Genomic DNA, 24,336 nt, shown 5'->3' on the forward strand with positions numbered 1-24,336 from the left:
ATGCCTTAGTTTGTTTTTGTTAAACTTGATTTTAATCCTTTTATTTTGAAATTGAGGAATTAGTTCTCTAACCTCTATAAATATTTAAAATTAATTATTCTACACTCTTAAATTCAAATTTTTAGATGTGCTAGACTAATTTATTAATATGAAAATGTAGAGACTAAAATTAAATTTGATAAAATATATAAACTAAGAACACGTTTTTCTTTGTTTAAATTTTTTTTTAACAATATGTAACTATGCCAGTGGAATGACCTTTCTTTTTCCAACAACTGAAATCATAAAGAAATTTGGTTAGCTTTTAGTTTGGGAGTTACCCTTGGTTTCTGGGGAAAGCCTTTTATTATACCCCTTGCTTTCTTTTGGATCAAACCAATAATCTAAGCAAGGTACACACAATCAGCATTACATTGATGAAGATGTTCGACTAAATGATGTAGTGGAATTAAGTTTAGCATTAAGGTTTCAGAATAGCCTATGATATGTATGAATGGAAATTAAATTTAAGTTTAAATTAAAAAAATTCATAAATAGAACAAGCACTATTAGTAACTAAAAAGGATTTGCAGCCAGTAATAGCAATCACCCTTTCGAATCTGCTAGTTTTGCATCCAAATCCATGGACTCAAAAATTGAAGCCACAAAGCTCTGGCTTCTTTGAGAAGTGACATGCCGAAGCTTTTAGCAGAGAATGGCATCAACATCAACCACACTGACGGAGCCGTAGTTGAGCTCTCTATCTCTTTCCTTTTGGTTTGGCACCCATACAACAGAACACCCTCTTCATTGCATGGTATCTTCTACAGCTAGAGACCATCACTCTGGGACCTACTTTTTCTTTACTTGTGTATGCTCAGCAGTCACAACTCATTTATCAACTGCTCCACTTCTTTTCACTCAAGAAGGAAGAGCTGTGGTGAAATCGGGGAAGTAAAAGAATATTCTTTATTTAATATTTAGTTTGATGAAGACTGCGATGGAAAAATTTAAAATTTGTCAATTTTATTTTCGACTCACCGTTATAAAATCTCCAAAATGCGCCGTCCTCTTAGCCGGTCTCAATTCAATTAATCCTGTTACATACTGAAATAGGTGTTCAGAGAAAAATGCCAACTTATAAATATAAGAACTAAACATGGTTCAGGGAAACTTCCTCAGTTCTTTGCTCACTTTCAAATAGAATGAAGGGTAACGTGCCGTGTAGTATACAATTAATCATACTCTTCAACTCCTTTAAAAGTAAATTCGTCTAACAGCAATACGTAGAAAAAGAACAATTTCTAACCGAGTTAGTAGCAAGGATTTTAACCACTACCGCTATATGCTATAGTGCCCTTTTGCTTATAATTAATTCACTTCATTTCTAATGTGCTAAAACAACGTTGACTAGATTACACGGTACAATACATATCTTTCTACTTTTGCATTTAATCATATCCATTACAATGCCCCGGCATCATATTTCTCTGGGTTATCATTCTACTGAGCATCAGTCATGGTTTCATCCATTACTGTATTACTTTTCTCTTTGTCTGGAAGAGTCTGAATTTCATTCGTATCTTTTACCAGGCTTGAGCAGCTTTCTTTTATAGTTTCAGATTCTATTAGCATGTCTTTACTCTCATTGTTTGCGGAGTCATGAGGGGTAGGGGTTGGCAATGATTTGGCGCCCAAAATCTCGCTCTTGGACATAACCTCTGATTTGTTCTCTGAATTAGACATTGGAATATCTGCAGCAGATTGTTCTTCTGTGGGTGTTAGAATCCTGTCGATGTCTTTGCAGATGGTTTCTACGGGTAAGAAATTCTTCCCTACATGAAGCTCTGCTGGTTCTCTTGCCAAAGAAGTTTGAACTAAATCCATGGGGTTTTCCTCCATTATCTTGCACATCTGCCAACACAGGAAATATTACTGATACAATATAGACTACCACTTCTTTAATTGAATGAAAGCGATCCTTCGTAAAGCGCAGGTCACGGTACTTTTACCTCATTGTAAAGACGAACTAACTCCAATCGATTAGGATCACTATCACAAGCGGACGAAATTTCTTCTGTAGCTGCAGAAAATGGCAGCACTACAAGTAAGTCTTCTGGTCTTTCTTTCCCCCTTCTCAGTTGGGTATGCAGATAGCTTTCGTAGATGGTAGGAAAACATCAAAGGGGAAAGACAGGAAAGGGAAAAACCCAAATAAAAAAATAACACCAATACTGACCACATCCATAAAATATCTGGAGATATTATTTCATATTCTGAGGGCATTATTCACATTTGCTTAATGTTTAATCTGAGAACACATTAAATTGTCTCGTGCCATATTTTAATTTTCTAGAACTACTCGAGTAATCGGTATTTTCTCTCTCCATTATCAGATGCAAACTAGGTTAATGTATCCAATGAAAAAACATAGAATCATACCTATTGTTTCTACTTGCGGTAGTTGATCAATCATTTGGGTGTCAGTTTCCCCTAATTTAGGAGCCTTGGGTTCACTTTTAAGTTCGTCATTTGATTTTGGATCGCCCTGCAAATAAAAATCATTACGAAGAACGTAAGCCCACAAGCAAGTCAAGAAAACATTTTCAGATACAATCATGCATTCTGTATTGATTTGTAATGCTGTAAGATGTACCATTGGAAAATATTTAACAAAATGTTCCAACAAGTATGAAAATGAAAATGATTTAACAGGAATGGGAAAATGAGGAGATACTTCAGCATTAAATATTAACATCTAAATGTTTTAAAAAGTATCAGTAACCTTTTGGCCTTGGAGCTAATCACAGAGACAGCTACCCTTATTACGGTCTTCCATTATATGTTACTAACAATTTAAAAAATTCAAAAAGGAGAGTACATAGACAAGGATCACTAACAGTCATCATTAATAAAGAATGTAATGTATGTCCAACTTTTTCAGCCATAACAACGATCAGTAATGCCAAGAAAATAAGTTCCCAGGTATCCAAAGTTGGGTACGTATAGAAATGGAATTCCTCCCTTCGTGCATTGTCTAATAAGTTCTTTCTTTCATTATATTCCACAGTCCATTAAAAAAATAATGCCTCTCTTATCATAGGTATATAGCTAATTTCTAGCATTCACAAATAACTAGTTCTTTCGATTGGAAGAACCTAAGGAAACTTTTAATTTAAAAAAAATGCATATATGATCAATTTATGATCATTATTCATGTAATTCCACATGGAAGAACATTATTTAGGAGAATTTAGCACCAAGACACTTACAAAGTATTCTTTCTGGTACTCAGCATTAAGCCCTTTTTCCAAAAGAAGAACCCTCTTTTTTATAAACTCAACTTGTCTTCTTTGCATGTCTCTAAAATGATATAATATGGAGGAGTCTTGATATAATTGTGCTTGATTCCTGGCATCACCAGAACCTTGCGCACCATCGGCTGGTATATCACTTCCACCATTTTCCCTGGATTGACTGTTGGGTACTTCGGCACTTGTCAAATTTGCACCATTTTGTGGCTGAGAGCCAACTTGTCCTGGAACTGGTAAGTTTATAAAGGGAAGATTCAACTCCTGACAGATGACCTCCTGAATTTTCAGATCCTTGTCATCAACAATAGCTTGCCACCTTCCATAACCATGCCTTAGGTAGAAAGAATTGTTTAAGGAATACATCATAAAAAAATAACCCATGCAAATTATAACTAGAAAACTTTGAAATACCAAAACCTATAACCACAAATCAAGTCAAACATAAGCAGATAGAAAAATGAACATGACTTTTTTTTTCTTTCATAATTAAACCCACAAATATTTAATGGCTAATATCATACAGTTAGAAGATAGCAGTATTAAAATACATACTTTAAAACGGAACGCAACAAAACCAAATCATGCTCCTCCTTCCATATTTTCGCACCCTTCAAACCTGGATAGCGTAATAAGATGTCATCTGAAAACAATGGAGTTTGAGGATGTTGTGACGCAAACTTCACCTGTCATCCGTATCCCCAGAGTAAAAGGACACATCAGCTAGAGGGCATTTAAGTTCAAAAACACATTCAACCTCACCACAGTCAAAAATAAAATAAAATAAAATGAATGAACCCTGAAAGAGAGAGATGAGTTTAGTGATCCAATGTCTTAAGGTTGTCATGCTATCAGAATCAACAAAAAAAAAGTGCCACATTATTATAAAAGAAACTAAGATTTTCCCTAAATGAAAGTCGCTAAGCATTTTAAAATAGGTGAGCCACATGGTTCAATCATAATGTATACTAAACTTTGTATTGATTCAAAATTTATTTTTGTATAAAAAAACCATATATAGACTACTCACTCATAGTAATCCTTTTTATAAGTCACTTGATTAAAATCATAAATATTGAAGCATAAAGTTTCATGCTCTATATATTTCCAAAAACACTGTATACACAATGGTGTCGGTGAAAATAGATAAGTATTTAATAGTTGGGCCTGCATCCAGATGCTATCCCAAAATTTTAGACCCACAGTTGAACTCATGAACAGTTCACATGAGATGACACCAAAAGCATATTTAAAAACAAAAACACCAAAAAGATCTTGGTAAAAATATATTTAGTATGAAACAACTACCCACTCATACTGCTAATTATGGATTACCCACTAATCATCCTTTGCTCCTTGCAATCCAATTCAGTGGTTAATTGTCCCTAAACTGAATATATTTCTTTTACCAAGAAAACCTTTCTAAAAAGTCTTACCGACCTACATATTGCAGAAAAACTGGGGGAGTGGGATAACACTATAATAATAATGGAAGTTCAAATACAGAAAGTTCAGTCAAAACATACCTTGTCCCTTATCAGGAGCAGGACTGCAATCCTTACAAGTACATCTTGGATTCGTAGTCCATCTTTTGGTACACCATCTGCCGGAAAATTATAAGTAAAAAGGAAAAAATATTGGAAAATGCTAAGATAATAAACAAAGAAAAAGGGGATGGGGTTCATGAAAATGAAGGAAATATAATGATAGCAATTAAGATCTATCACCTGTGAATGTAGAGGACTCGGTTATATCTTCAGAGATATGAGACAAGAAAAGGGTTCCATAACTGAAAAAAAAAAAAATATATATATATATATATATATATATATATATATTTATATCAATTCATTCACAAAGAAAGACTTTAGGTTATTAATAATTTGTTAAAAGTCCATATCATATCCATACCATATATAGATAATTACCACATCAAAAATGGAAGGGTACAGAGAAAAGGAAAAAAAAGAGAAAAAATTAACATTGACCAGTACAAGGCAACGAACATAATGCTTTTCTGCAAAGGTTGTTCATGCTCCCATTAAACTTGAAGGGTATATTATCATGCACGGCTTCGCAAAGGGATAATACCATTCTTTCACAACTTTTTACAATCATTATATTCTTTTTCATAGGCCAAAAGTTTTTGAAGTAGCAAAATGCAACCAAAATAAAAAAGAAAGAAAAAGGGAAGACAAACCAATGCAACGTCTTCACACACACTTACCCAAATGAAGAGACAAGCAATCAATAATATATAGGTGTGTCAGAAGATTAAACTTAGTAAGTACTAAACACATTCCCATTCTCAACCTAATTTTGTGTCTAAATGGTTAAGAATGCATTGGCACTGCTGCAGAGCTGTGACATCAAACCCACCCCCCTGATTGTCTAAAACGTCCCAAATATGGCATTAGTTCAAAGAAAATTGATGTTATTACTCTTTAATTTCTTCGTAAGTCTTCTGTTTCATGCGGGAAGTAAACTCCTTCCAATCAAAATCACCAACCCCAAACCTGCAATACACAGAGGGTGAGAAAAACTATAGATATGTTTGTCATGTGAAACCCTTCTTCAACTCAACATATAAAGACTACATATAGAGAAAGTAACCTCATCAAAATTTGAACAAATGCAGCCCTCTGATTTTGATTAAAACCAAGGACTCTGAATGCTTTTCCTTCACCTTCCATCAGAGGAAGTGGCTCTGAGCTATCTGCTGTTAATAAATTAAATATTAACATCACAAACAGATAACCTAGGCCCATCATATCAATACAAAAACCTAAAATTAATTAAAAAATGACACATACTACGAGCTTTTTTCTTATAGGGCCTTTTAGCAGTAGCAGTTCCAGTTCCAGTGGAATTTGAATCACCATCAGTAAGCTCTGCTTCATAATTATCATCTTCACCATCAGAGCTAACATCTTCCAGACCAGCAAGGTCATCCTCCTCCACAGAAACCATCTGGAAAATCAGGGAATAATAGATACTACATTAAAGCAAGCTTAAAAAAATATACACAAAGGAAAACTTAAAGACAGTTAACCAACCACTAAAAACATTTTCCCCTCCAGAAATACAAAAACAAATTGCTAAGTGTCAAGAACTAAAATGTTTATTCCACTATAAGTTAGCTACATAAATCACAAGAAATTAATAGTAAATATTAATGCTTAGTTATAGAAATCATTAGCATGTCATATATTGAGCAGAAAACAAAATTGAACCAAGGTTATCAATAGTGGCTGATGGCCTACGGTGGTGAGCCAAAAAACTACAATACAAGATATGCATGATAGCCAACAGCAGACAAAAAGAATAATAAATATATGTATAAAATCTAAATACAGAAAATAGAATAAAAGCAACATAAATAAATTAAAGAAAACAAAATCATAGACTAAAATCCAAGAAAACATCACAAGTCCAACATTATTTTGGGCACTTGACATTGTAGCTTTGATACAAAAAAGAAGAAACACAGAACATGATTCTGAAATTCTAAAAACAGAAATAATTTATAGAAAGTAAAACAAGAGCACAAAAGCATGAAACAGATCAAGAATCAGAATAGCCACCATGGGAATGAGAGAAAACGGAATGAGGAGCATCTGAAGAAATGAAGTACAGATGAAGAATAGACACAGAATAATGGAAGAAAGAAAAGAAAAATCTGGTATGAGTGGATATATTTTAAGTATGAAGTAACAATTAAAAGGGTTTTCTAAAATGAAAAACGAAAGGGAGAGAGAGACTTGTTTAACAATATTGAAAGGAACATTTAAAGCTACATTAGAGAGAAAACAGAACATCATTTGACACAATTAAATAGAATCTCACAATAACTCAATAAATGCCAACAAAAAACATTAATCTCTCCAATGCATATTAACAAAAGAAACAGTATACAGCACTCTATCTCCTGTTATATCAGTATTACATTATCCTCTCCTCATCTTAAGGTCATCGTATTTTTATATAGAAATAAATGCAGAAGATTGGGGCATATTCATATTTATTAAAGAATAAAATTGTATATTTTTATTAATTGAACATCACAATATTGATTTGTAAGGTGAGAATTGCATTCCACTGCTATATTACAAGTCCTTTTCTAAGTCAATGAGATTTTAAACATACCCCTCATGCCAATTAATGAACATCTTGTGTGTGAGGTGGGATTAAATATTTGTAGTTGGTTTAACATATGCCAAATAATTGTAGCACAAAAAACCCAATGAACTAGACAAGGATAGGCTGTAAATAACTCTGGTATCATCTTAGTAAGTCGATTTATGCCTAATTCAACCTCATAAAACCAGCTTATAAGATTAGGACTGCGCCAACTTACATATTATAATATGACCTTTTTCCAAGTGAATATGAGATCTCTAACACACATTCATGCCAAGGAATGAACATCTTCGACATGGGGTGGGATTAGATGTTTGTCAATGGTCTTACATGAGTCCAATAACAGTGGCACAACAAACCTCATGGACTTTACAAGGATAGATTCTAAATAACTCTAATACCATCTTAGTAAGTGGGGTTGTGTCTAACCCAACCTCACAAAACCAGATGGTGAGGATTGCACCCCACTCATATATTATACCTAACATTTTTCCTAATTGATATGAGATTCCCAACTCACCCCCTTATGCTAAGGAATGAACATCTTGAGCATGAGGTGTGATTAGATATTTGTAACTGGTCTACAAGGAGCCCAATAACAGTGGCACAACAACCCCCAGTGAACTTGAAAAGGATAGGTTCTAAATAACATTAATATCATCTTATTAAGTGGGTTTATGCCTAATTTATCCAACTTGTAAAATGAGGATTGTCCCCCACTTATATATTATTACAATTTGGCCTTTCTCCTAATCGATCTAAAATTTCCAACTATCTTAAAATAAGAAAAGAGAAAAAATGCAATATTTATGCTTCTAAAGCTAGGAAAGTGTAAAAGATACTTCAGCTATAAAATTCAAATAAATAAATAAATAAAAGAGGTAATGTAAATACAAGAGAAGGTAGCGTAGTATTTGAATTCCTTACAAGATGCTAATGTAAATAGTATATTGGTAATAACTTTTCTTTTAACGGAATCTAATGGAAATTTTAACAGAAATAAAAATTAAGTGTTGTGTATGCTTGAATCTGTCTAAAAGAGGTAGTGTATGTTTAAAACAAAATATAAGGACATTGTAATACTTGAATCTCATAAGGAGTGTACTTTACTCTAAAACAATGGCATAAATAGTAGGATTAGATACCAGCTTCCGGTTACGCTTCCCTTTTCCCAAGGCATTAAACTCCTCAACTTTATGCTCTTGATACTTGTCTCTTAACAACTCCTCCCAGTAATGTGTTCTCTCCGAACTGTTCACATTCTCTAATGCTCTTTCTTGGGCGGCAGCCTCCTCTGCTGCAGCTTCAGCCTCATCAACATACTCAAAATTTGCAACCTAAATTATGGAATCCACTCAGTCAATCAAAAGCACAGAACCCAAACGAAAAATCTGAATGAAAAGAAAAACCTGAATGAAAAGAAAAACAGTAAATAAATTTCATGTAGCATTTCTTGTAATAAAGGCAAGATTGATGTTGACATTGCAGGAAAATGTAACAGAGGTAGAGTGCTCCATCATCTATCAAGAACTGCAAGCACATCTGTCAAAAAATTTCCTAAATATCAAAGAACCCATACTTTAAGAAATCATTAGAATAGCATCACATCTGTTAGGCTTAAAGTCCACTTCTAACATGGTATTAGAGCCATCGTTAGAATCTATCCTAGCGATATTTGTTGTTTGCTGAGCATATTGTTCCACCCGCTATCGGGCCGCTATCGGACCACCCATTAAAAATGTCTAATCCCACGCTCGAGATATATATATACCTCGACGTGAGGAGATGTGTTGGAAGTCCCACATCGACTAGAGATAAGGCCAATTCATAGTTTATAAGTGGGTGCAAACCTCACTCTACAAGTCGGTTTTGTGGGGTTGAGTTAGGTTTAAAGTCCACTTCTAACAACATCAATGACCGCAAATTCTGAATCAGACCATAAAATCCTTTCAAAACAAAAAAATAATAATGAAAAAAGTTCGGAGGCAGCAGTGGATCTTCCAATGCAATTCTACTTGCTAAATTAAATATTCTTTTGATTGCTTTATAAGAGTCTCTAATTTCATACACTTTTGTTACTATCAAATGATAAATAACAGTAGAAACCAAGGGCATCTCTCAATTCACTATAAAACAAAGTTAAAAAAACAAAATTGAATAAACATTTAAGAACAAAAATGTATGTGAAAGATAATGACACAGTCAACCTTAAAAGCTTTCAGAAATCCATCTTCTTCCTCATCATCCAAAGTGGCCTCTTCATCTCCAACTTGATCACGATCCAGCAATCTGTTGTTAAGAAAATATACAAGAAATAAATTTCTCAAGCATATTCCTATTTTCACGTTTGAGGAAAGAAATGCCAGTTTACCTATCAATAGCAGCAGCATCATAATGGATTTGGCGGGATTTGCCAGCTTCATCATTCTCATCTGCAAATAACTCCTTTGATCCATACCTTATGATGTCATCCAACTCTTCCTACGCACAATGGATAGTCAAAAGCTACCATCAAATCCTTTAACATGTTTAACTTGATATGGATCAAATATTTGATTTGTTGTTTCATTCGATGCTTAAACTCCTAATGCACGAGACCTTAATTTTAGAAAATTTCAATCCCTTGAACAAAATGTCATGTACCATGAACTCAATAAATATTGACAAGCAAATAAATATTTGGGAGTTGTAATCAGTAATTTTTCAAATGAAAATGAGGGTAGAAACAGAGATTAACGTTGGACCATGTACAAAGTTTATGAATTTATTATTATATACAGTGTTCTCAATTTTAAATGTATTCTAAAATAAGCTTTTTTATTGAGGATTTTAGTGCATTCAAACATGTATAATTCCTGATATCCACAAGAATTAACTACGGGTATGCACAGAGAAATGAGTTATTTATTAATGTTCCTTTATCACTTCATTTACCATCCTTTTCAGGAATATATGCCTTATCCAGTTCTAGTAAGTGTCCTTTCCAACATGAATACTTATCTAGGTCCTAAATCAACAACCACACTGCATATTACAGGTTTTTTCCTCCATAGGAACCTCGATCAATAAAAAATGTAACCAACAATCCTAAAGAAATCTTTGTAAGCTATTTGACACAACCACTTGCATAATAGCTTTTAGAGCTTGAAGCGTGGATGATTCACAAATTCACCTACCTTGAGCTAAAATTCAACTTAATCAAAAGTAGGGTGTCAAGGACCTAATTCATCTTTAGCACAATGTCAGGTAAGGAGCAGAAGGTGATTTGGATAGTAAAGTGCTGTAAAAATCTTACAAGTGCGGCAAGGAATGTGGGAAAAGCAGGTAATCGATTATGAGGGGAGGTACAGTAGGTTGGTAAAGTATTCTGTGTTTATGTGGAATTCTCGTCTTTTTTCCTTTTCTTTCTGCATGTTCAGTCTTTATCTATGCTTAGAACCCCCCCAATCCCTCCCCTGTTTTCTACAATTTCAGAGTTCCTACCTCCTACCTAACTCGATTCAGTTAGAATAAACTATTTTATGTGCATATATTCCAGTTCAACTGCATACAACGATACAAACAAATTAGCCCCATTGTGACCAAAAGGTAAAATAAACAAGTGACAGTGGCTACGAATAATGACAACAAATTAGCATGCATGAATAGGAAAAAATTGATATTTCGGTCTTCAATGCTCAACTATTTGTCAATATCAATTTTCCACCTGTTGCCTACAATTCATAGTAATACTAAAAACAGCAAAAACAAGCAAGAAGCAACAAACCTAATATAAGCCATGCTGCCTTAATAACGAGACTGCTAACTGTTATCAGCTTTTATAACACAAGTCTTAACAAGTAAAAAAGGTAATTAGTTACCTGGTTGATATTTTGAGCCTTTAGCCTCCCCACAACTAGGTGTTCTAACACCATTTTCTTCTTAGTCATCTGCATCATCCTCTCTTCAATAGTTCCTCGTGTTATAAGCCTATAAATTAACACCTACAAAGCCAAAACCATTTTTAACATCTAAAAGCAACAAAAATAATCAACACCATACACCAATGGAAAAACCTCAAACCTTGTTAGTTTGTCCGAGTCTGTGAGCTCTAGCCATAGCTTGTAAATCAGCATGAGGATTCCAATCACTACACAATGTTTCCATCAATGAAATAAATGAAAAATTGGATTAAATTACACCAAAATTGAAGATTAATCTTTCAGCATCATATGGATTGTCCACACACAACAAAAAAATAAAGACTATGATGAGGATCCCCTGTTGTTTAACTTCAACCAAAAGCCCATACTATTGTAAATATCCATGATATGGAAGCAGGCAACTGAGTATACTGATTGTGCAGAATATTTTATCCAAGCATTCTGGAGGTGCCCATGAATTGATCTAAAACATGCCAATTTATGTGCTAGAACTAGTGCAAACTTATTTAAATTAGGGGATGTTGTTTAAGAATGAAAAGAAGTGATTATATATACATGATCCAGTTTTATAAAGCTTGTCTTTAGAAGCTATTGATTTTGGGCTTTTTTGATGGGGTGTTTTATTACTTTATAATCAATGTAAAGTTTTAAACATATCATTTAATTAAAAAAGCACATTAAAAAAAATACATAAACACAAATAGGTCTTAAAGTAGCCACCATCTCCATTTAGATCGTTTCTGAAAGAAATACTGGACAAGCAAACTCCCTTTCAGCATAAATCACACATCCTTATCGAATCATAAAACATCAGATTACATCTATCCTCGTATCTTTGAACAGGAGAGGGCAAAACATATACAAAAAAATTTGCTCAGTAGAGCTTAGTGTTCCCTTAAAATTATGCTTCTTCTATTTGGACCTCATTTAGATGTAGTCTCCAGAAACTTGTCTGATGGCATCTTTCCAAAAACACTAAAAAATACTCAATGAGAAATTAAAGGCAGCACAACCAACAGATGTCAAATATAGAAAAGCAAGACAACATGTCAAGAGGTTGCGATCTCATGGCAACTAACTTCCTATAACCATATATGAATTCGCCATGCTTACAAGCTGACAAACCCGAAGCAGTTCAACCTTTTCATACTCAAGTAAGCTATTACCAGTCTAATAGTGTTAAAAAGTAGAGCTTAAGATAACCTCATCACAATGCACATGTATAACCAATACAAATGTCATTCCCAAAACAATGAATGAAGAAAACCAACACAAAATAGCAAGAAAGTGAAAGAAAATGAGCACATGACACACAATGGACCACGACAATGAATGGCCAGCCATCAAAAAAGATATTTTCATTTATTTTTGTCAGTTGAAAATGTAAATATAATGAAGATAGGAGTAGTGGTTGGGAAAAGTGAAGATGTAGTTTATGTTTTAACCAAAAAATACAAAGACCTGCAGACAATAATTTAAAGAAAAACAAAAAGAATCACAGGAATTTAAAGGTTCACCTATCATATATGATAACCGTGTCAGCAGTTGCAAGGTTTATCCCCAATCCCCCAGCTCTAGTTGAAAGAAGAAAGCAAAATCTTGAAGAATTTTTGGCATTAAATCGATCTATCCGAACTTGTCTTTCAGCTCCCCCAACCTTGCCATCAATCCTCTCATACTGCCAATTCTAGTTTTTTTTTCAAGGAAAAGAAACACAAGCTGAACATTATGCTGAAAGAAATCAACTTCAGAAACAATTATGTTGACAAGACAATAACCTCTTAATACCTTGTAAGTACAGTAATCTTCAAGCAAGTCCAGCATGTGCTGAAATTGGGAATATATAAGGACTCTATGTCCTTGCTCTTTAAGTTTGACCATCATCTTGTCCAGCAATTGCAGCTTCCCTGACGTTTCCAATAGTTGTCTGTCAAACAGAATGAAAAGGAAAATCAATAAGAACATTAATCAAATCTAAGTATAGTACAAACTATACCGAAATAATGCCTTCCAACATGATAACATAATTTCACTTTGGTTACAAATTATAACAGGTAAAAGCTACTAATTTCAATAGTAAAGAAACAAGATTTAGCCCAAGATAAGCAGAGAACCCAGTATTTCTAATCAACAACCACAATAACAGTCTAAAACAATGACATTAGAGCTTACTTGTATGCTTCTTTTGCATCATCAATATCTGGTTCCACTCCTTCTAACATGTAAGGATGACAACAAAGTTTCCGCAATTCCATAACAACATTGATAAGAGAAATCTGATTCAGAAACATATAGACATTAAAAACAAACACCAATACCATTAAGATGTATTGTCCCTTTACTTATGAAGCTAAGATTAGTAATAAACAAAATAGTCAGTTCATCAGAGCATCAATCTTGCCTGAGCACCACCACGACGAGTTAATATCTGATAATTACGGGTCAAAATTGCCTTATAATATTCTTTCTGCTTGCTACTCAACTCAACACGTAGAATAAGTTCCTTTTTAGGAGGTAATTCCTTCATGACATCTTTCTTCACTCCTGCAGGGACATTAAAAATTTGAATTTAGAACATGGCAATCCACATTTCTATAAACAACTTATCACCAACTTAGTTATTTATATGACAACAACAAGATCTCTGAGAGCTCTCTTGAAATTTCCATTAATGCAAAAATTAAAACTACCACATCAAATTTATCGGATTCTACCGTATCCCTCTACACTTCAATTTAGAGGCCTAGCATTAGACCAAACAATATTAATATCCTTCAGCAATCAAACATCAATCTCTGACTACAAGAAAATTCAAGAGATTAATTGATCAATTTCAATATGTATCATTCCAACAACTGCTATTACTGTAACAACAATCAGTTGTTTTTCTTCAGGTTGAGAGATAGATAAACATCCTATACGCATAAAAAGATCAACAACTTCTACAAGTATCCTACCACTTCACTCCAGAATGATTGCAGAGACCAAAAGTTATACAAGAACAGGATTACTTCAGAGTGCAGATTGAGAAAGGAGGATAAACATCAACTCATTTACTTAATATTGACTGATAAGCTTGATGCAATACATGCTCCTGAATATTAAACAAAATTCTAGGATGTTCTTTACGAGAAAAACTTCTTGACACCAAAGATCTGGTAAATTTGACGTTTTGCAAAGAAGAATCACAAAACTTTACTGTTTATTGTTTTCAAGAAACATGTTAAAACAACATAAAATTAGCACAAGAAATACATACTCCGCAAGAGATGTGGGGCCAGCATTTTATGAAGCCTTGAAATCTGCTCCTCTTGATTGATATCCCTAAACTCTTCCTGGAACTCCTCTAAACTTCCAAACTACCAATATAAAAAAAATAAAGTCTGTAAGATACTAAACTTTCATCAGCCAGTTCAATAACTTATATCACGGTTTATCTTATAGAGCATTCATCATACTAACCTTCCCAGCGTCAAGGAAATGCATAAGCATAAAAAGCTCATCCAAGTTGTTCTGAGAGGCATCAGAAAAGCTGTCATCAGTACATTTAGACTTCCAACAGATATGCGACCACACTTCAAATCTATTGAGTCCATTAAAAGGTAAAAAGTATACCGGACAAGTACAGTTCACAACCCAGAAACTAAACAGAAACTAATATATTAAAAAAGATTGCATGACTGTTGCTGTAAACAAAATACAATATATAAACTTAGTAAAGCCTCACAAAAGGCATAGGCATTATAATCTGACATTAGGTATTCCTTCATAAACTGATTGACTTATTTTACAGAGGTTGAGCTCTTATTTGTGGTAACAAATATACTTTTCGGTTGACTTATTTAACTGTTGACAAATAAACGAAGGTGTGATGCAATGTGCCCCGGAAGGTGAGAAAGCTCAATCTTTTGGCCATTGCACCCAACAAGACATATAACTAAAAAAAAAAAAAAGAGTAGTGAACATGAGAGGAGACAACGCTATGAGCACAACCTACTAGTAGAATACTTAATAGAGACAAGGGAACCATCTCTAGGCCAAGCTAGCTCTGTAGGAGGAGACACGGCACTGGGTAGAGAAAGATGCTGAAGCAACTCCAAACGTGAAGATTAGGCCCAACTATATGTTGCTATTTTTAAATTCTGACTTGAGGGGATGATGAGACGAATTATTTTCACTTTCGAAACTTGTAAAAAGAAACTGACCCTAAAATTAAGATTTTCAAAAATGGGCAGGTACAACCTGAACCAATCTGGGTGTGAAGCGGACATGTGTAATTGCATCTGTGCAATTGCAACTACAATGATAATAGAACAATATAACAACATTATGTCTTCAAAAGAACGTATCACAACCATTGGCATACAAACACATATATATTGAAGAGATAATTTCCATCTCAAGGAAACAAAAATATTATGCTGTTTGATTCTACAATCAAGCGATCTCAAGTTGGATATATTAAAAACATAAATTGTTTTTAAGGGAAATATATGTGTAATTTGAAATTCAACAATTTCAAAACCCAGGTAAGTACAAGAAACTTAGTATTAGTCAAAAACCAAAACACAATTTTCCAAACAAAATCCAGCCAGCAGACACAAAAAAAAATAGAGAGACATGATTCAAATAATCAATAATGGAAAGTTAGGGCATAATCCCACAATAAACCATGATGAAAAATTACAATGAACCTGAAGAGGAGTTCCTGTCAAGAGAACACGATGCCTGCTAGAATATTGCTTGAGTGAGGAAAATAATTTAGAATCCTTATTTTTCAAACGGTGACCTTCATCGACTATCTGCATCGCATATATATGTCAGGTTATCAGTATTACAAAGTAACTAGAAACGATCAAAGTAAGTAAAAGGCATCAGTGATATAATGGCAAATAGAATCATACCATGCACTCCCATTTTATAGGTTTTAGTGATGTTGTGTCAAAGTTGATCATCTCATACGATGTCAAAAGAACATCAAATTTAATCCTCTCTTGCTTGTTTTCACTAATTAGCTGACCAGATTTCTTTTTCTTGATCTTCTTTTGTTTCTTTGGAAAGTAAAATTCATACTCTCTTATTACACTACGAGCTTGGGCAGATCCAACATACATTAGCTGCACAAACAAACATAATTAAAAGAGTAACCACCTAAATCACATATTACAGAGAATATACCCGTGTACATACCACATTCATATGAGGTGCCCATGTTGCGAATTCACGTTCCCAATTTCGCAGAGTTGAAAGTGGAGCAACCACCAGATGTGGGGAGACACCCTCTTCAAAAAGAGATGCCAGGAAAGCAATACTTTGTATGGTTTTTCCTGCACGTGAAAAACTCGGTTATCATGGTGAAATCATATACTTCTCCAAAAATTCCAAATCAAGGCCAAAGGGAGTGAGTACAAATAATTAAAGAAGGAAAGGATCCAAAAGGGTCGGTTGATCTATGCACTTTGATTGAAAGGTTCAGCTATTATGTACCACTAAAAGCCCTCATTGTTATGAACTCAAAGCATAGAAAGAAATGAGAAAACACTTTTAACAACAATAACAGAAAAAAATCTATCCTCCAAGGGTTACCCCGGCTACAACCAAACCACTCCTCTATTCTCCAAATTATTTTCATCTCAATGCCCCCTCTAATCTTGAATCACCCTACTCATACAGGATATTTGAAACTTGCTCTCTATCATCCCAGGCATATCTCTTGACTAACTCACTCTATCTTATTCTTTATTCCTTCACGTGTACACCTTCCAAACTTGATTTTGCGCTGAGGCATGTGCCTAAACTCATTGAGGCTTGTAGCATGCTATTGCTTCCAGAATGGTGTAAAATCCCCTCCCCCGGACATTATAACCAAAACTTAAGAATGGGAAGAATAGACCGGGAAAAAGAAAGAGACTACATACCAAGCCCCATTTCATCAGCAAGTATAACATGAGTCTGCTTGGACCAAGAGAATCGTAAGAAGTTCAAGCCTTCAAGCTGATATGGGTGCAGTGTACCTTCATTAAGGTAAAACAAAAAACAAAAAAAAAACAGGTAATGCAGACAATCGAATTAAGAAAAACATTCCAGAAGAATAAATAAATTAAAATGACATACCACCTGAGAGAAACTCAGGGCTGTGTTCATAATGTTGAAATTCTTTCTGCTGTTTCTTCAATTCAGTATCATCTTTGACACTCTGTTTATGTTTACTAGAAGAAAATTTACTGGATCTAGACCGCAATCTATTGAATCTTTCTATTTCTGGCTGAAATGCAGAAATATCTGATTCAAACTCCCAATAACACTCATCATATGGAAGTTCCTTCCACTTCACAAGGTATTCTCTCTCATCATCATCACCCCTGTACCATTTAAACAATAAGGTCAAGGAAAACATGCAAGTATCAACATTTCTGGAGGCAGAAATACAGTTAAGATTAAGGAAACTACTAAGACACTGGGTTAGCAATGTCATCATTCTCTCATAATCTGTTACAAAAAATGATGATGCCATTTATTTTTTTAAGGGGGTGGGGCAGTAAAAAATAAAGAGTAGTGCAAAAGAAAAGGAGGTGGCAGAAAAATACAATTAAACATTGAACATTTCCTCCAAAAAAGATACCAAAAGAAATCACTTTTGGCTAATACTATACTATTTTCCATTGCTTGACTAGGATAGAATCCCGTATGATTCATCACTAATAAAAGAGGGGAAGAATTAAAGAAACACTGAGAGCAAAATGAAGGTTCAAAATTACTGCTAGAAAAATATTAACCTTAAAAACTGTGATACACACACACTGTTAGGACCTGGAGGGTTTATGAAAGGAGAAAGATAATAGAAAAATAAAGATGAGTACTTAACTGTTGAGCAGTTAAGGGGGCGGGAAAAGGTCTATAAAAAGGACCTCTTTTGTAGTTACAAGTAGACAGTTTTTACCTTTGAGTTTGTAGACCGGTTCAGACCTGGTGAAGGAGGTTAAGCTCCTAGATTTTCCTAGTTGTATTCTTAATTCTTTGATGTGAATACAGTTCAATTCATTACCATTTCTTGTTGTGAGTTTTACTGATGTGTGCGAGTGAATTAGAAAGTTAGGATTCTTACCTAGATTCCTAACAAAGTGGTCCGACCTGCCGGATCCCAAACGGAGGAAGAACAAGATGGAAGGAAAGTGGCATGCGTTGGAGAACCGAATTGAAGGAAGAATGAACGAGGTGGAAGGACGGTTGGAGCATATTGAAATGACCGTGGACGGTTTGAAGGTGGAATCAGCGGCGAATCGTCAAGATTCGATTGCGATGCGCAAAGATATCCAAGAACTGATGAGGATCATGGGTGCGCGAACCAAACAGATGGAAGAGAACTCCGACGGGAGTCAGGGGTCAGTCAATGGCCAACGGAGGGACGAGGTGGAAAGAGAGAGATGGGGAACGAGCGGAAGGGCAACTCAATTGGCGGTGAAAGGTAGAGTTAACCACCTTTGAAGGACCGGACCCTCTGAATTGGATTAATCGAGCATAAAAGTTCTTTGAAATTCAGAAAGTAGCAGAGGTAGAGAAGGTGGCATATCTTAGCATGGAAGGAAGCGTCGGCTACTGGTTTAAGTTCTGGAAAGAGAAAGCGAGCGACCGCTCGTGGGAGGGGCTCAAGGAGGCTTTGTTGATCAGGTTTGAGAGTTGTAATCGAGGGGGGATTTTTGAGAGGATGGCGGCGATAAGTCAAACAAGCACCGTGGAGGAATATGTGCGGGATTTCGAAGCGCTAGTCGAACAAACGAAGGCGTTTTCGAACGACCAGCTATTGGGATATTTTCTGGCGGGCCTAAGAGAGGAACTATTGTGCCAAATACGGCCACACGATCCGCGAAATCTGATGGCAACAATGAAAATCACGCAGGAGGTTGAAGAGGCGCTACGCGGGTTAGGTCTGGGTGGGTGGACAGCGCCCAAGAATTTCCAATCGTGGGGTCGAACAACGGGAGGAGGAGCGGTTGTAGTAAGAATCGAACCGGCGAGGAGTAACCCAGGGAGAAATGCTGCAACTGAGAGTGTCGGATCAGTGAGACAAGACAGCGCAGCAGGGAGTAGTTCGGCGAGAGGAGGAAGTCCCGTGGGAAGTGAAAGTAGAGGAAGGAACTCGCGAAACCTTCCCTACCCAAAATTTCTGCAACGAAGGGAAGAAGGGAGGTGTTTTAGATGTGGGGGGCCTTCAGCCCTGGGCACCAATGCCCTGAGAAGAGTTTACGGGTAGTGTTATTAGCGGAAGATGAAGAGGAGGAGGTCGAAGCAGAGCCACAACGAATGGAGCTATCGGCTGTTTTGGCCAGCAGATTTGTGGATGGAGGGGCCATCTTGCTGGCCAACCAAGGTATTGGATAGAAGGATCCAACAGCAAGGGGAGGACAGGCGAGAGCAAGTTCTAGTTGAATGGCAAGCAGGAGGGGAGGATAGTGCAACTTGGGAAGACAGGATAACAATGCCAAAGCATTTTCCAGAGTTCAACCTTGGGGACAAGATTGATCTTCAAGGGGGGAGTAATGTTAGGACCTGGAGGGTTTATGAAAGGAGAAAGATAGTAGAGAAATAAAGATGAGTACATAACTGTTGAGCCGTTAAGGGGGCGGGAAAAGGTCTATAAAAAGGACCTCTTTTGTAGTTACAAGTAGACAATTTTTACCTTTGAGTTTGTAGACCGGTTCAGACCTGGTGAAGGAGGTTAAGCTCCTAGATTTTCCTAGTTGTATTCTTGATTCTTTGATGTGAATACAGTTCAATTCATTACCATTTCTTGTTGTGAGTTTTACTGAGGTGTGCGAGTGAATTAGAAAGTTAGGATTCTTACCTAGATTCCTAACACACACACATGCACATAATACACACAACCAAAGTAAAGAATGATAATTTGTATCTGCCCTCACATAAGTCAGGCAACACATCTACATCATTAGAATTCCTGTTAAACTTCCTAATTGTCACCTAAAATACCTGCAAGAAAGTATCCGGTCAACTGTAGTCCACTCAGGTCGAATGGCAACAAAGTCATCATCAGAGGTATTGATAGACGCCATTTTCTGATGGAAGTTGTTCACTTTTGTCTTTAGACGAGGATGAGTCTTAAATGCCTTCAAAAACTCTTTCTCCGGCACCCTAGAGAAGAAATAAATAAATATATGTAGCAGGTAAAGAGATAATACACAAAAATAACAATGTTGAAAGAAAACAAAAGGTTAAAAGGTGGCGTCAAAAGCAAACTAATTTTCACAACAATACTGAAAATAAAAATTTGAGGTCAACACATAAATAGATAGAACAAAAATGAGGAATGAAAGTAACACATAATAATAAGCATGCAGAAGGTTTACTGGACATATGAAAAGGTGTAACACAGTGAAGGATGCGTTCCTACAAATTTACCATGTGCAGTGCAGATATGATAGGCCTTTCCACTTAACAAGGTATTGTTTAACAAAAATTTGTTTTGACCCTAATTTTGTGGCATCATTGTCAGCAGCTGTAGTAGGTCGCATCTCACAATCTAATATCTTATCAATATCATTAAGTGGGCTAACCTGCAAAACATGTACACACACATAGATAAGTATTGCTCTATCAGTAAGAAGAAATCTATTACAACTGTCACCAAATATAAACACTTACACATTCCGGGCATCTCCAATTGTCTGGAAGAGGTCCCTTAAGGGGTGGAAGTAAACACCTAGGATGGTAAGCATAAGTGCAAGTTTCACAACTCACAAGATTCTCATTTTCACCGCAGGCTTGACATAAATCCTCTTTCTGTGGAGAAGAAGTGAAAAAAACAACGGAGGATAATGCATGAAAAACATTTACTAATGTAAAACAATAAATCCAAATTTGCAATGAAGCAAACTAAATTAAAACGCTAAATACAAAACATTTACAGATAGACCTCAACTGGTATTACTAACATGAATAATAACATACATTCTTAATGTATAATAACATAAACCTTTCACTTTTCTATCACTGAATAGCAGAACTTTGTTAGATAATAGAAAAAGAGAACTACAACAGAAGAGACTGGTAAACTTAATAGATAAACCAATTGAATGAAAGAAAACAACAAAAGAAACAACAAAATGTATCAAGTAAGCAATGGTTGCAAATCTCTTTTAATATCCAACAAAGAGAAATAAAAATTCTTAAATAGCCACAATCAATTGTTTACAAAGAAGCTAAGAAGACAACTCCCTCTTATTTGTCAGAATGGGTTAAATCTATGTTGCAAAATAAGCTATATTAGTGTAGTCAGCAGCATCTCTAACATTCTGAGGCAAGAAGCTAAAAGGGACAAACCTTTTGGCCGGTTGTGGAGCTGCCCCTTCAATGAAGCAAATGCCACTAGGACTCATAATAGAGTTCAGTTTGATAGAGAGAAATTGTAACTGAATTATTATTCTAATCAGTCAGCAACAAAAGGAAGGTTGTCTTTATAGACAACAGTACTACAGAAAAGGGAAAGCCTGTACACATATCTCTAATTTTGCACCTCTATTCAAGTGAGTCGTGCCTTTACCACCTTACTAATAACTGGAAAGAAATTTGAAAGCCTACCATCTAGCTTGCTAAATGTGATTTAGCTGGTAAAATGGTCGGAATAGTAGAAAAAGTAGTAATAATAACTAATGGTCATTCTTTGGATCTCTTAGTCACACCCCACACGAGCTTAGAAGAACTGTAATTTGAACACTTTTAAATCATCAAGAACTTCTCAAATTAGACTCAATTCTAATACATGGTAACAGCAAAGATATGAGTTGCTTTTGTTACAGTTAAATATTGCCTATCAGTCACCACCCAAAGCATTGAGCAGTGCAGTGAACTATATACAAAAACAGCTCAAATGAAATCATTAAAGTAAAAAGTAACGTACCGCATCAGTTCTTACTATTCTCTCCAACTTTTCCTGTGTTGTCCCGGGTTTTCTTGGCAAAAAATCAGCATCATCGTCTGACTCATCAAGATTATAAATTGGCCTGCGATCCGATCTTACACGAAGCCTCTCCACCAAACTACTCATGTTCTGGTAAAATGATAGAATTCCTGAAGTAAACAAAACGAAAGAATTATGGATAGAATCTATCAACAAAACCTTAGGTCAATTTTTCATAATGAACCCAGAATCAGCTAAGAAGGAAAATTCAATTGAGAAATTTCAAATGAAGTTGGCACTATCCAAGACCAATTGGCGATCTGCATTTGAGAATTCTTTTAGATTCCTCATTGACAGAATGATAAGAATTAGGGAAAGAGGAATTTCTGGACAATGGAAAGGAATGGATAGAACGAAAAGTTGAAAGAAGAAAGAATATTTTGGTTCAACATGTAGAATAGCAAAGCATTTAATCCAGACAATTATGGAACAAAAATCGATGGTTTTATATGTCTTAGCAGTTTTTACTCCTGAATTGAGACTGATTATTCATATAGGTAGGTGAAATTAATGAGCCCGAATATTATAGAACTAAACAAAAACTTTCCGTAATTATTATTCATGTTCAAAACAAAAAAAAAAATGACAGTAGGCCAATCAAAGGGGAAAGGAGATGTTTGAATAAACATAATTCCCTTTTTTCAAGTTCTTGAAATTTTAGAGGATAGGACTAAAAGAATGTTTTAATATGTTCTATCAACACATTGAAAAGATTAAACCATATATCTTTGTGGAAGTAGGTCAACATTTTTTATTTGCAAATAGGGGTTTCCAAATGCATGTTCAAGTACTTATTACTTCTTGGGTTGTAATTGAAAAATGAGTTTATAATGAGAACCAAAGGGATCAAAATCCCAGATGCCTCAAGTTGAAGGATAAAAGTATTATCCTTTAATATATTTTCTTACCCAAAGAATGAGTTACCCACATAATTCCAACAAAGATATTGCATGAAAATATACATAAGCCAAATAAATGTAAATGTTGGCAAATGCCATAAATGCTGCTTCATGACAGATAAATTTAAAAGCAATTACCTAAAGCTTGCAGGTATAAAAATATTTTAGTCCTTAGACATACAATAACTGGGTTGGAATTTATTTAAATTAGTGGAAACCTGGATCATTGTTTTCTGTTTCCAGGAGATGTAAGAATTATTTTGCACGAGTACTACTCCAGAAAGCTCCAAAACCCATCCAAAGGAAAGAGAGAGACTCAGGTTGGTTCACAATACCAACAAATAGATTTCCGTAACTATAAATGTTCCTTACTAACACGATTGCGTTCAATCGCCCTAAAAAATTTGACTGAAATCACTGAATGAATTTGGAGGAAAACAGTACGAAAAAACCATTTGCGATATCCGTTCGAACGAAGAAAGTAAACATATCATTAATTCATCCCTTCCATATCTAAATTAGCAACTAGTTCAAGCCACTCCACGACGTGGTCAGTCTACATGTGAAGTTTGTTTAAACCAAAAAGAACAAAGAACATTGCAAATGCAACTATAAAACTGTACAAATAAGAGAACATCGTACTAAAAAATGTGCACAAAATTCCGCACACAATTGGCCACTGAAACGAACTAAGTAAAGGAGAAGAACGGCACAATACAGTTAATTCGTGGCGAACAAGTAAGGTATCCGCTGCGAACACTTCCAATTTACGAAAGCAAAAACAGAAACCCTAGATTGGTCAAAACCCGTCCACCATTACCGGAAATGGCTACGAGCTGGATTTACAAGATAATCGGTGATTTTCGGAACTTACAGTGACCGAAGTGAAGTGTGAAATGAAAATTGACAGCGAGAAACACCGTAGATTGCCAGATTTTCCGGCGATCTGGAAAAAGGAGTCTCGGAATTTCGCGGGAACCGAAACCTGGGAGCTGAGAAAATAAATGAGGAGAAAAAACAAAAGTGAATAAATGAAAATAAATAAAAATAAAAAAGAGGCGGTGAAGGGAGAAACAGGAATGGTAGACTCACCAGGACAGTGACGAGATTTA

At 35.3% G+C, this 24,336-nt stretch overlaps 1 protein-coding gene across 2 annotated transcripts; it reads right to left on the minus strand.

Annotated features, from left to right (window-relative positions):
- Positions 1 to 1,142: 1,142 nt before the first annotated feature.
- On the minus strand, positions 1,143 to 24,336 carry LOC108331518 (CHD3-type chromatin-remodeling factor PICKLE). 2 transcript variants are annotated; one of them, XM_052876808.1, is made up of 32 exons: positions 24,317 to 24,335; positions 24,099 to 24,216; positions 22,266 to 22,435; positions 21,011 to 21,148; positions 20,768 to 20,922; positions 20,339 to 20,500; positions 17,468 to 17,715; positions 17,272 to 17,367; positions 16,544 to 16,680; positions 16,258 to 16,470; positions 16,048 to 16,155; positions 14,816 to 14,866; positions 14,613 to 14,712; positions 13,755 to 13,897; positions 13,526 to 13,629; positions 13,142 to 13,280; positions 12,871 to 13,040; positions 11,493 to 11,559; positions 11,291 to 11,413; positions 9,802 to 9,911; positions 9,638 to 9,719; positions 8,576 to 8,767; positions 6,104 to 6,260; positions 5,904 to 6,009; positions 5,732 to 5,806; positions 5,018 to 5,079; positions 4,817 to 4,893; positions 3,846 to 3,976; positions 3,252 to 3,624; positions 2,422 to 2,527; positions 1,992 to 2,062; positions 1,143 to 1,893 (listed from the first exon to the last, which is right to left on the minus strand). In XM_052876808.1, exons 3-32 carry the CDS (start codon positions 22,410 to 22,412, stop codon positions 1,483 to 1,485), a joined length of 4,254 nt encoding a protein of 1,417 aa, XP_052732768.1. In that variant the 5' UTR covers positions 22,413 to 22,435; positions 24,099 to 24,216; positions 24,317 to 24,335; the 3' UTR covers positions 1,143 to 1,482. The 2 variants fall into 2 exon arrangements, with proteins under 2 accessions (XP_052732768.1, XP_052732769.1); XM_052876809.1 differs by lacking the exon at positions 1,143 to 1,893 and having other exon boundaries at positions 2,000 to 2,136; positions 24,317 to 24,336.

Source organism: Vigna angularis, chromosome 4 (genome assembly GCF_016808095.1).
Source record: "Vigna angularis cultivar LongXiaoDou No.4 chromosome 4, ASM1680809v1, whole genome shotgun sequence".
Classification (NCBI taxonomy): Eukaryota; Viridiplantae; Streptophyta; class Magnoliopsida; order Fabales; family Fabaceae; genus Vigna; species Vigna angularis.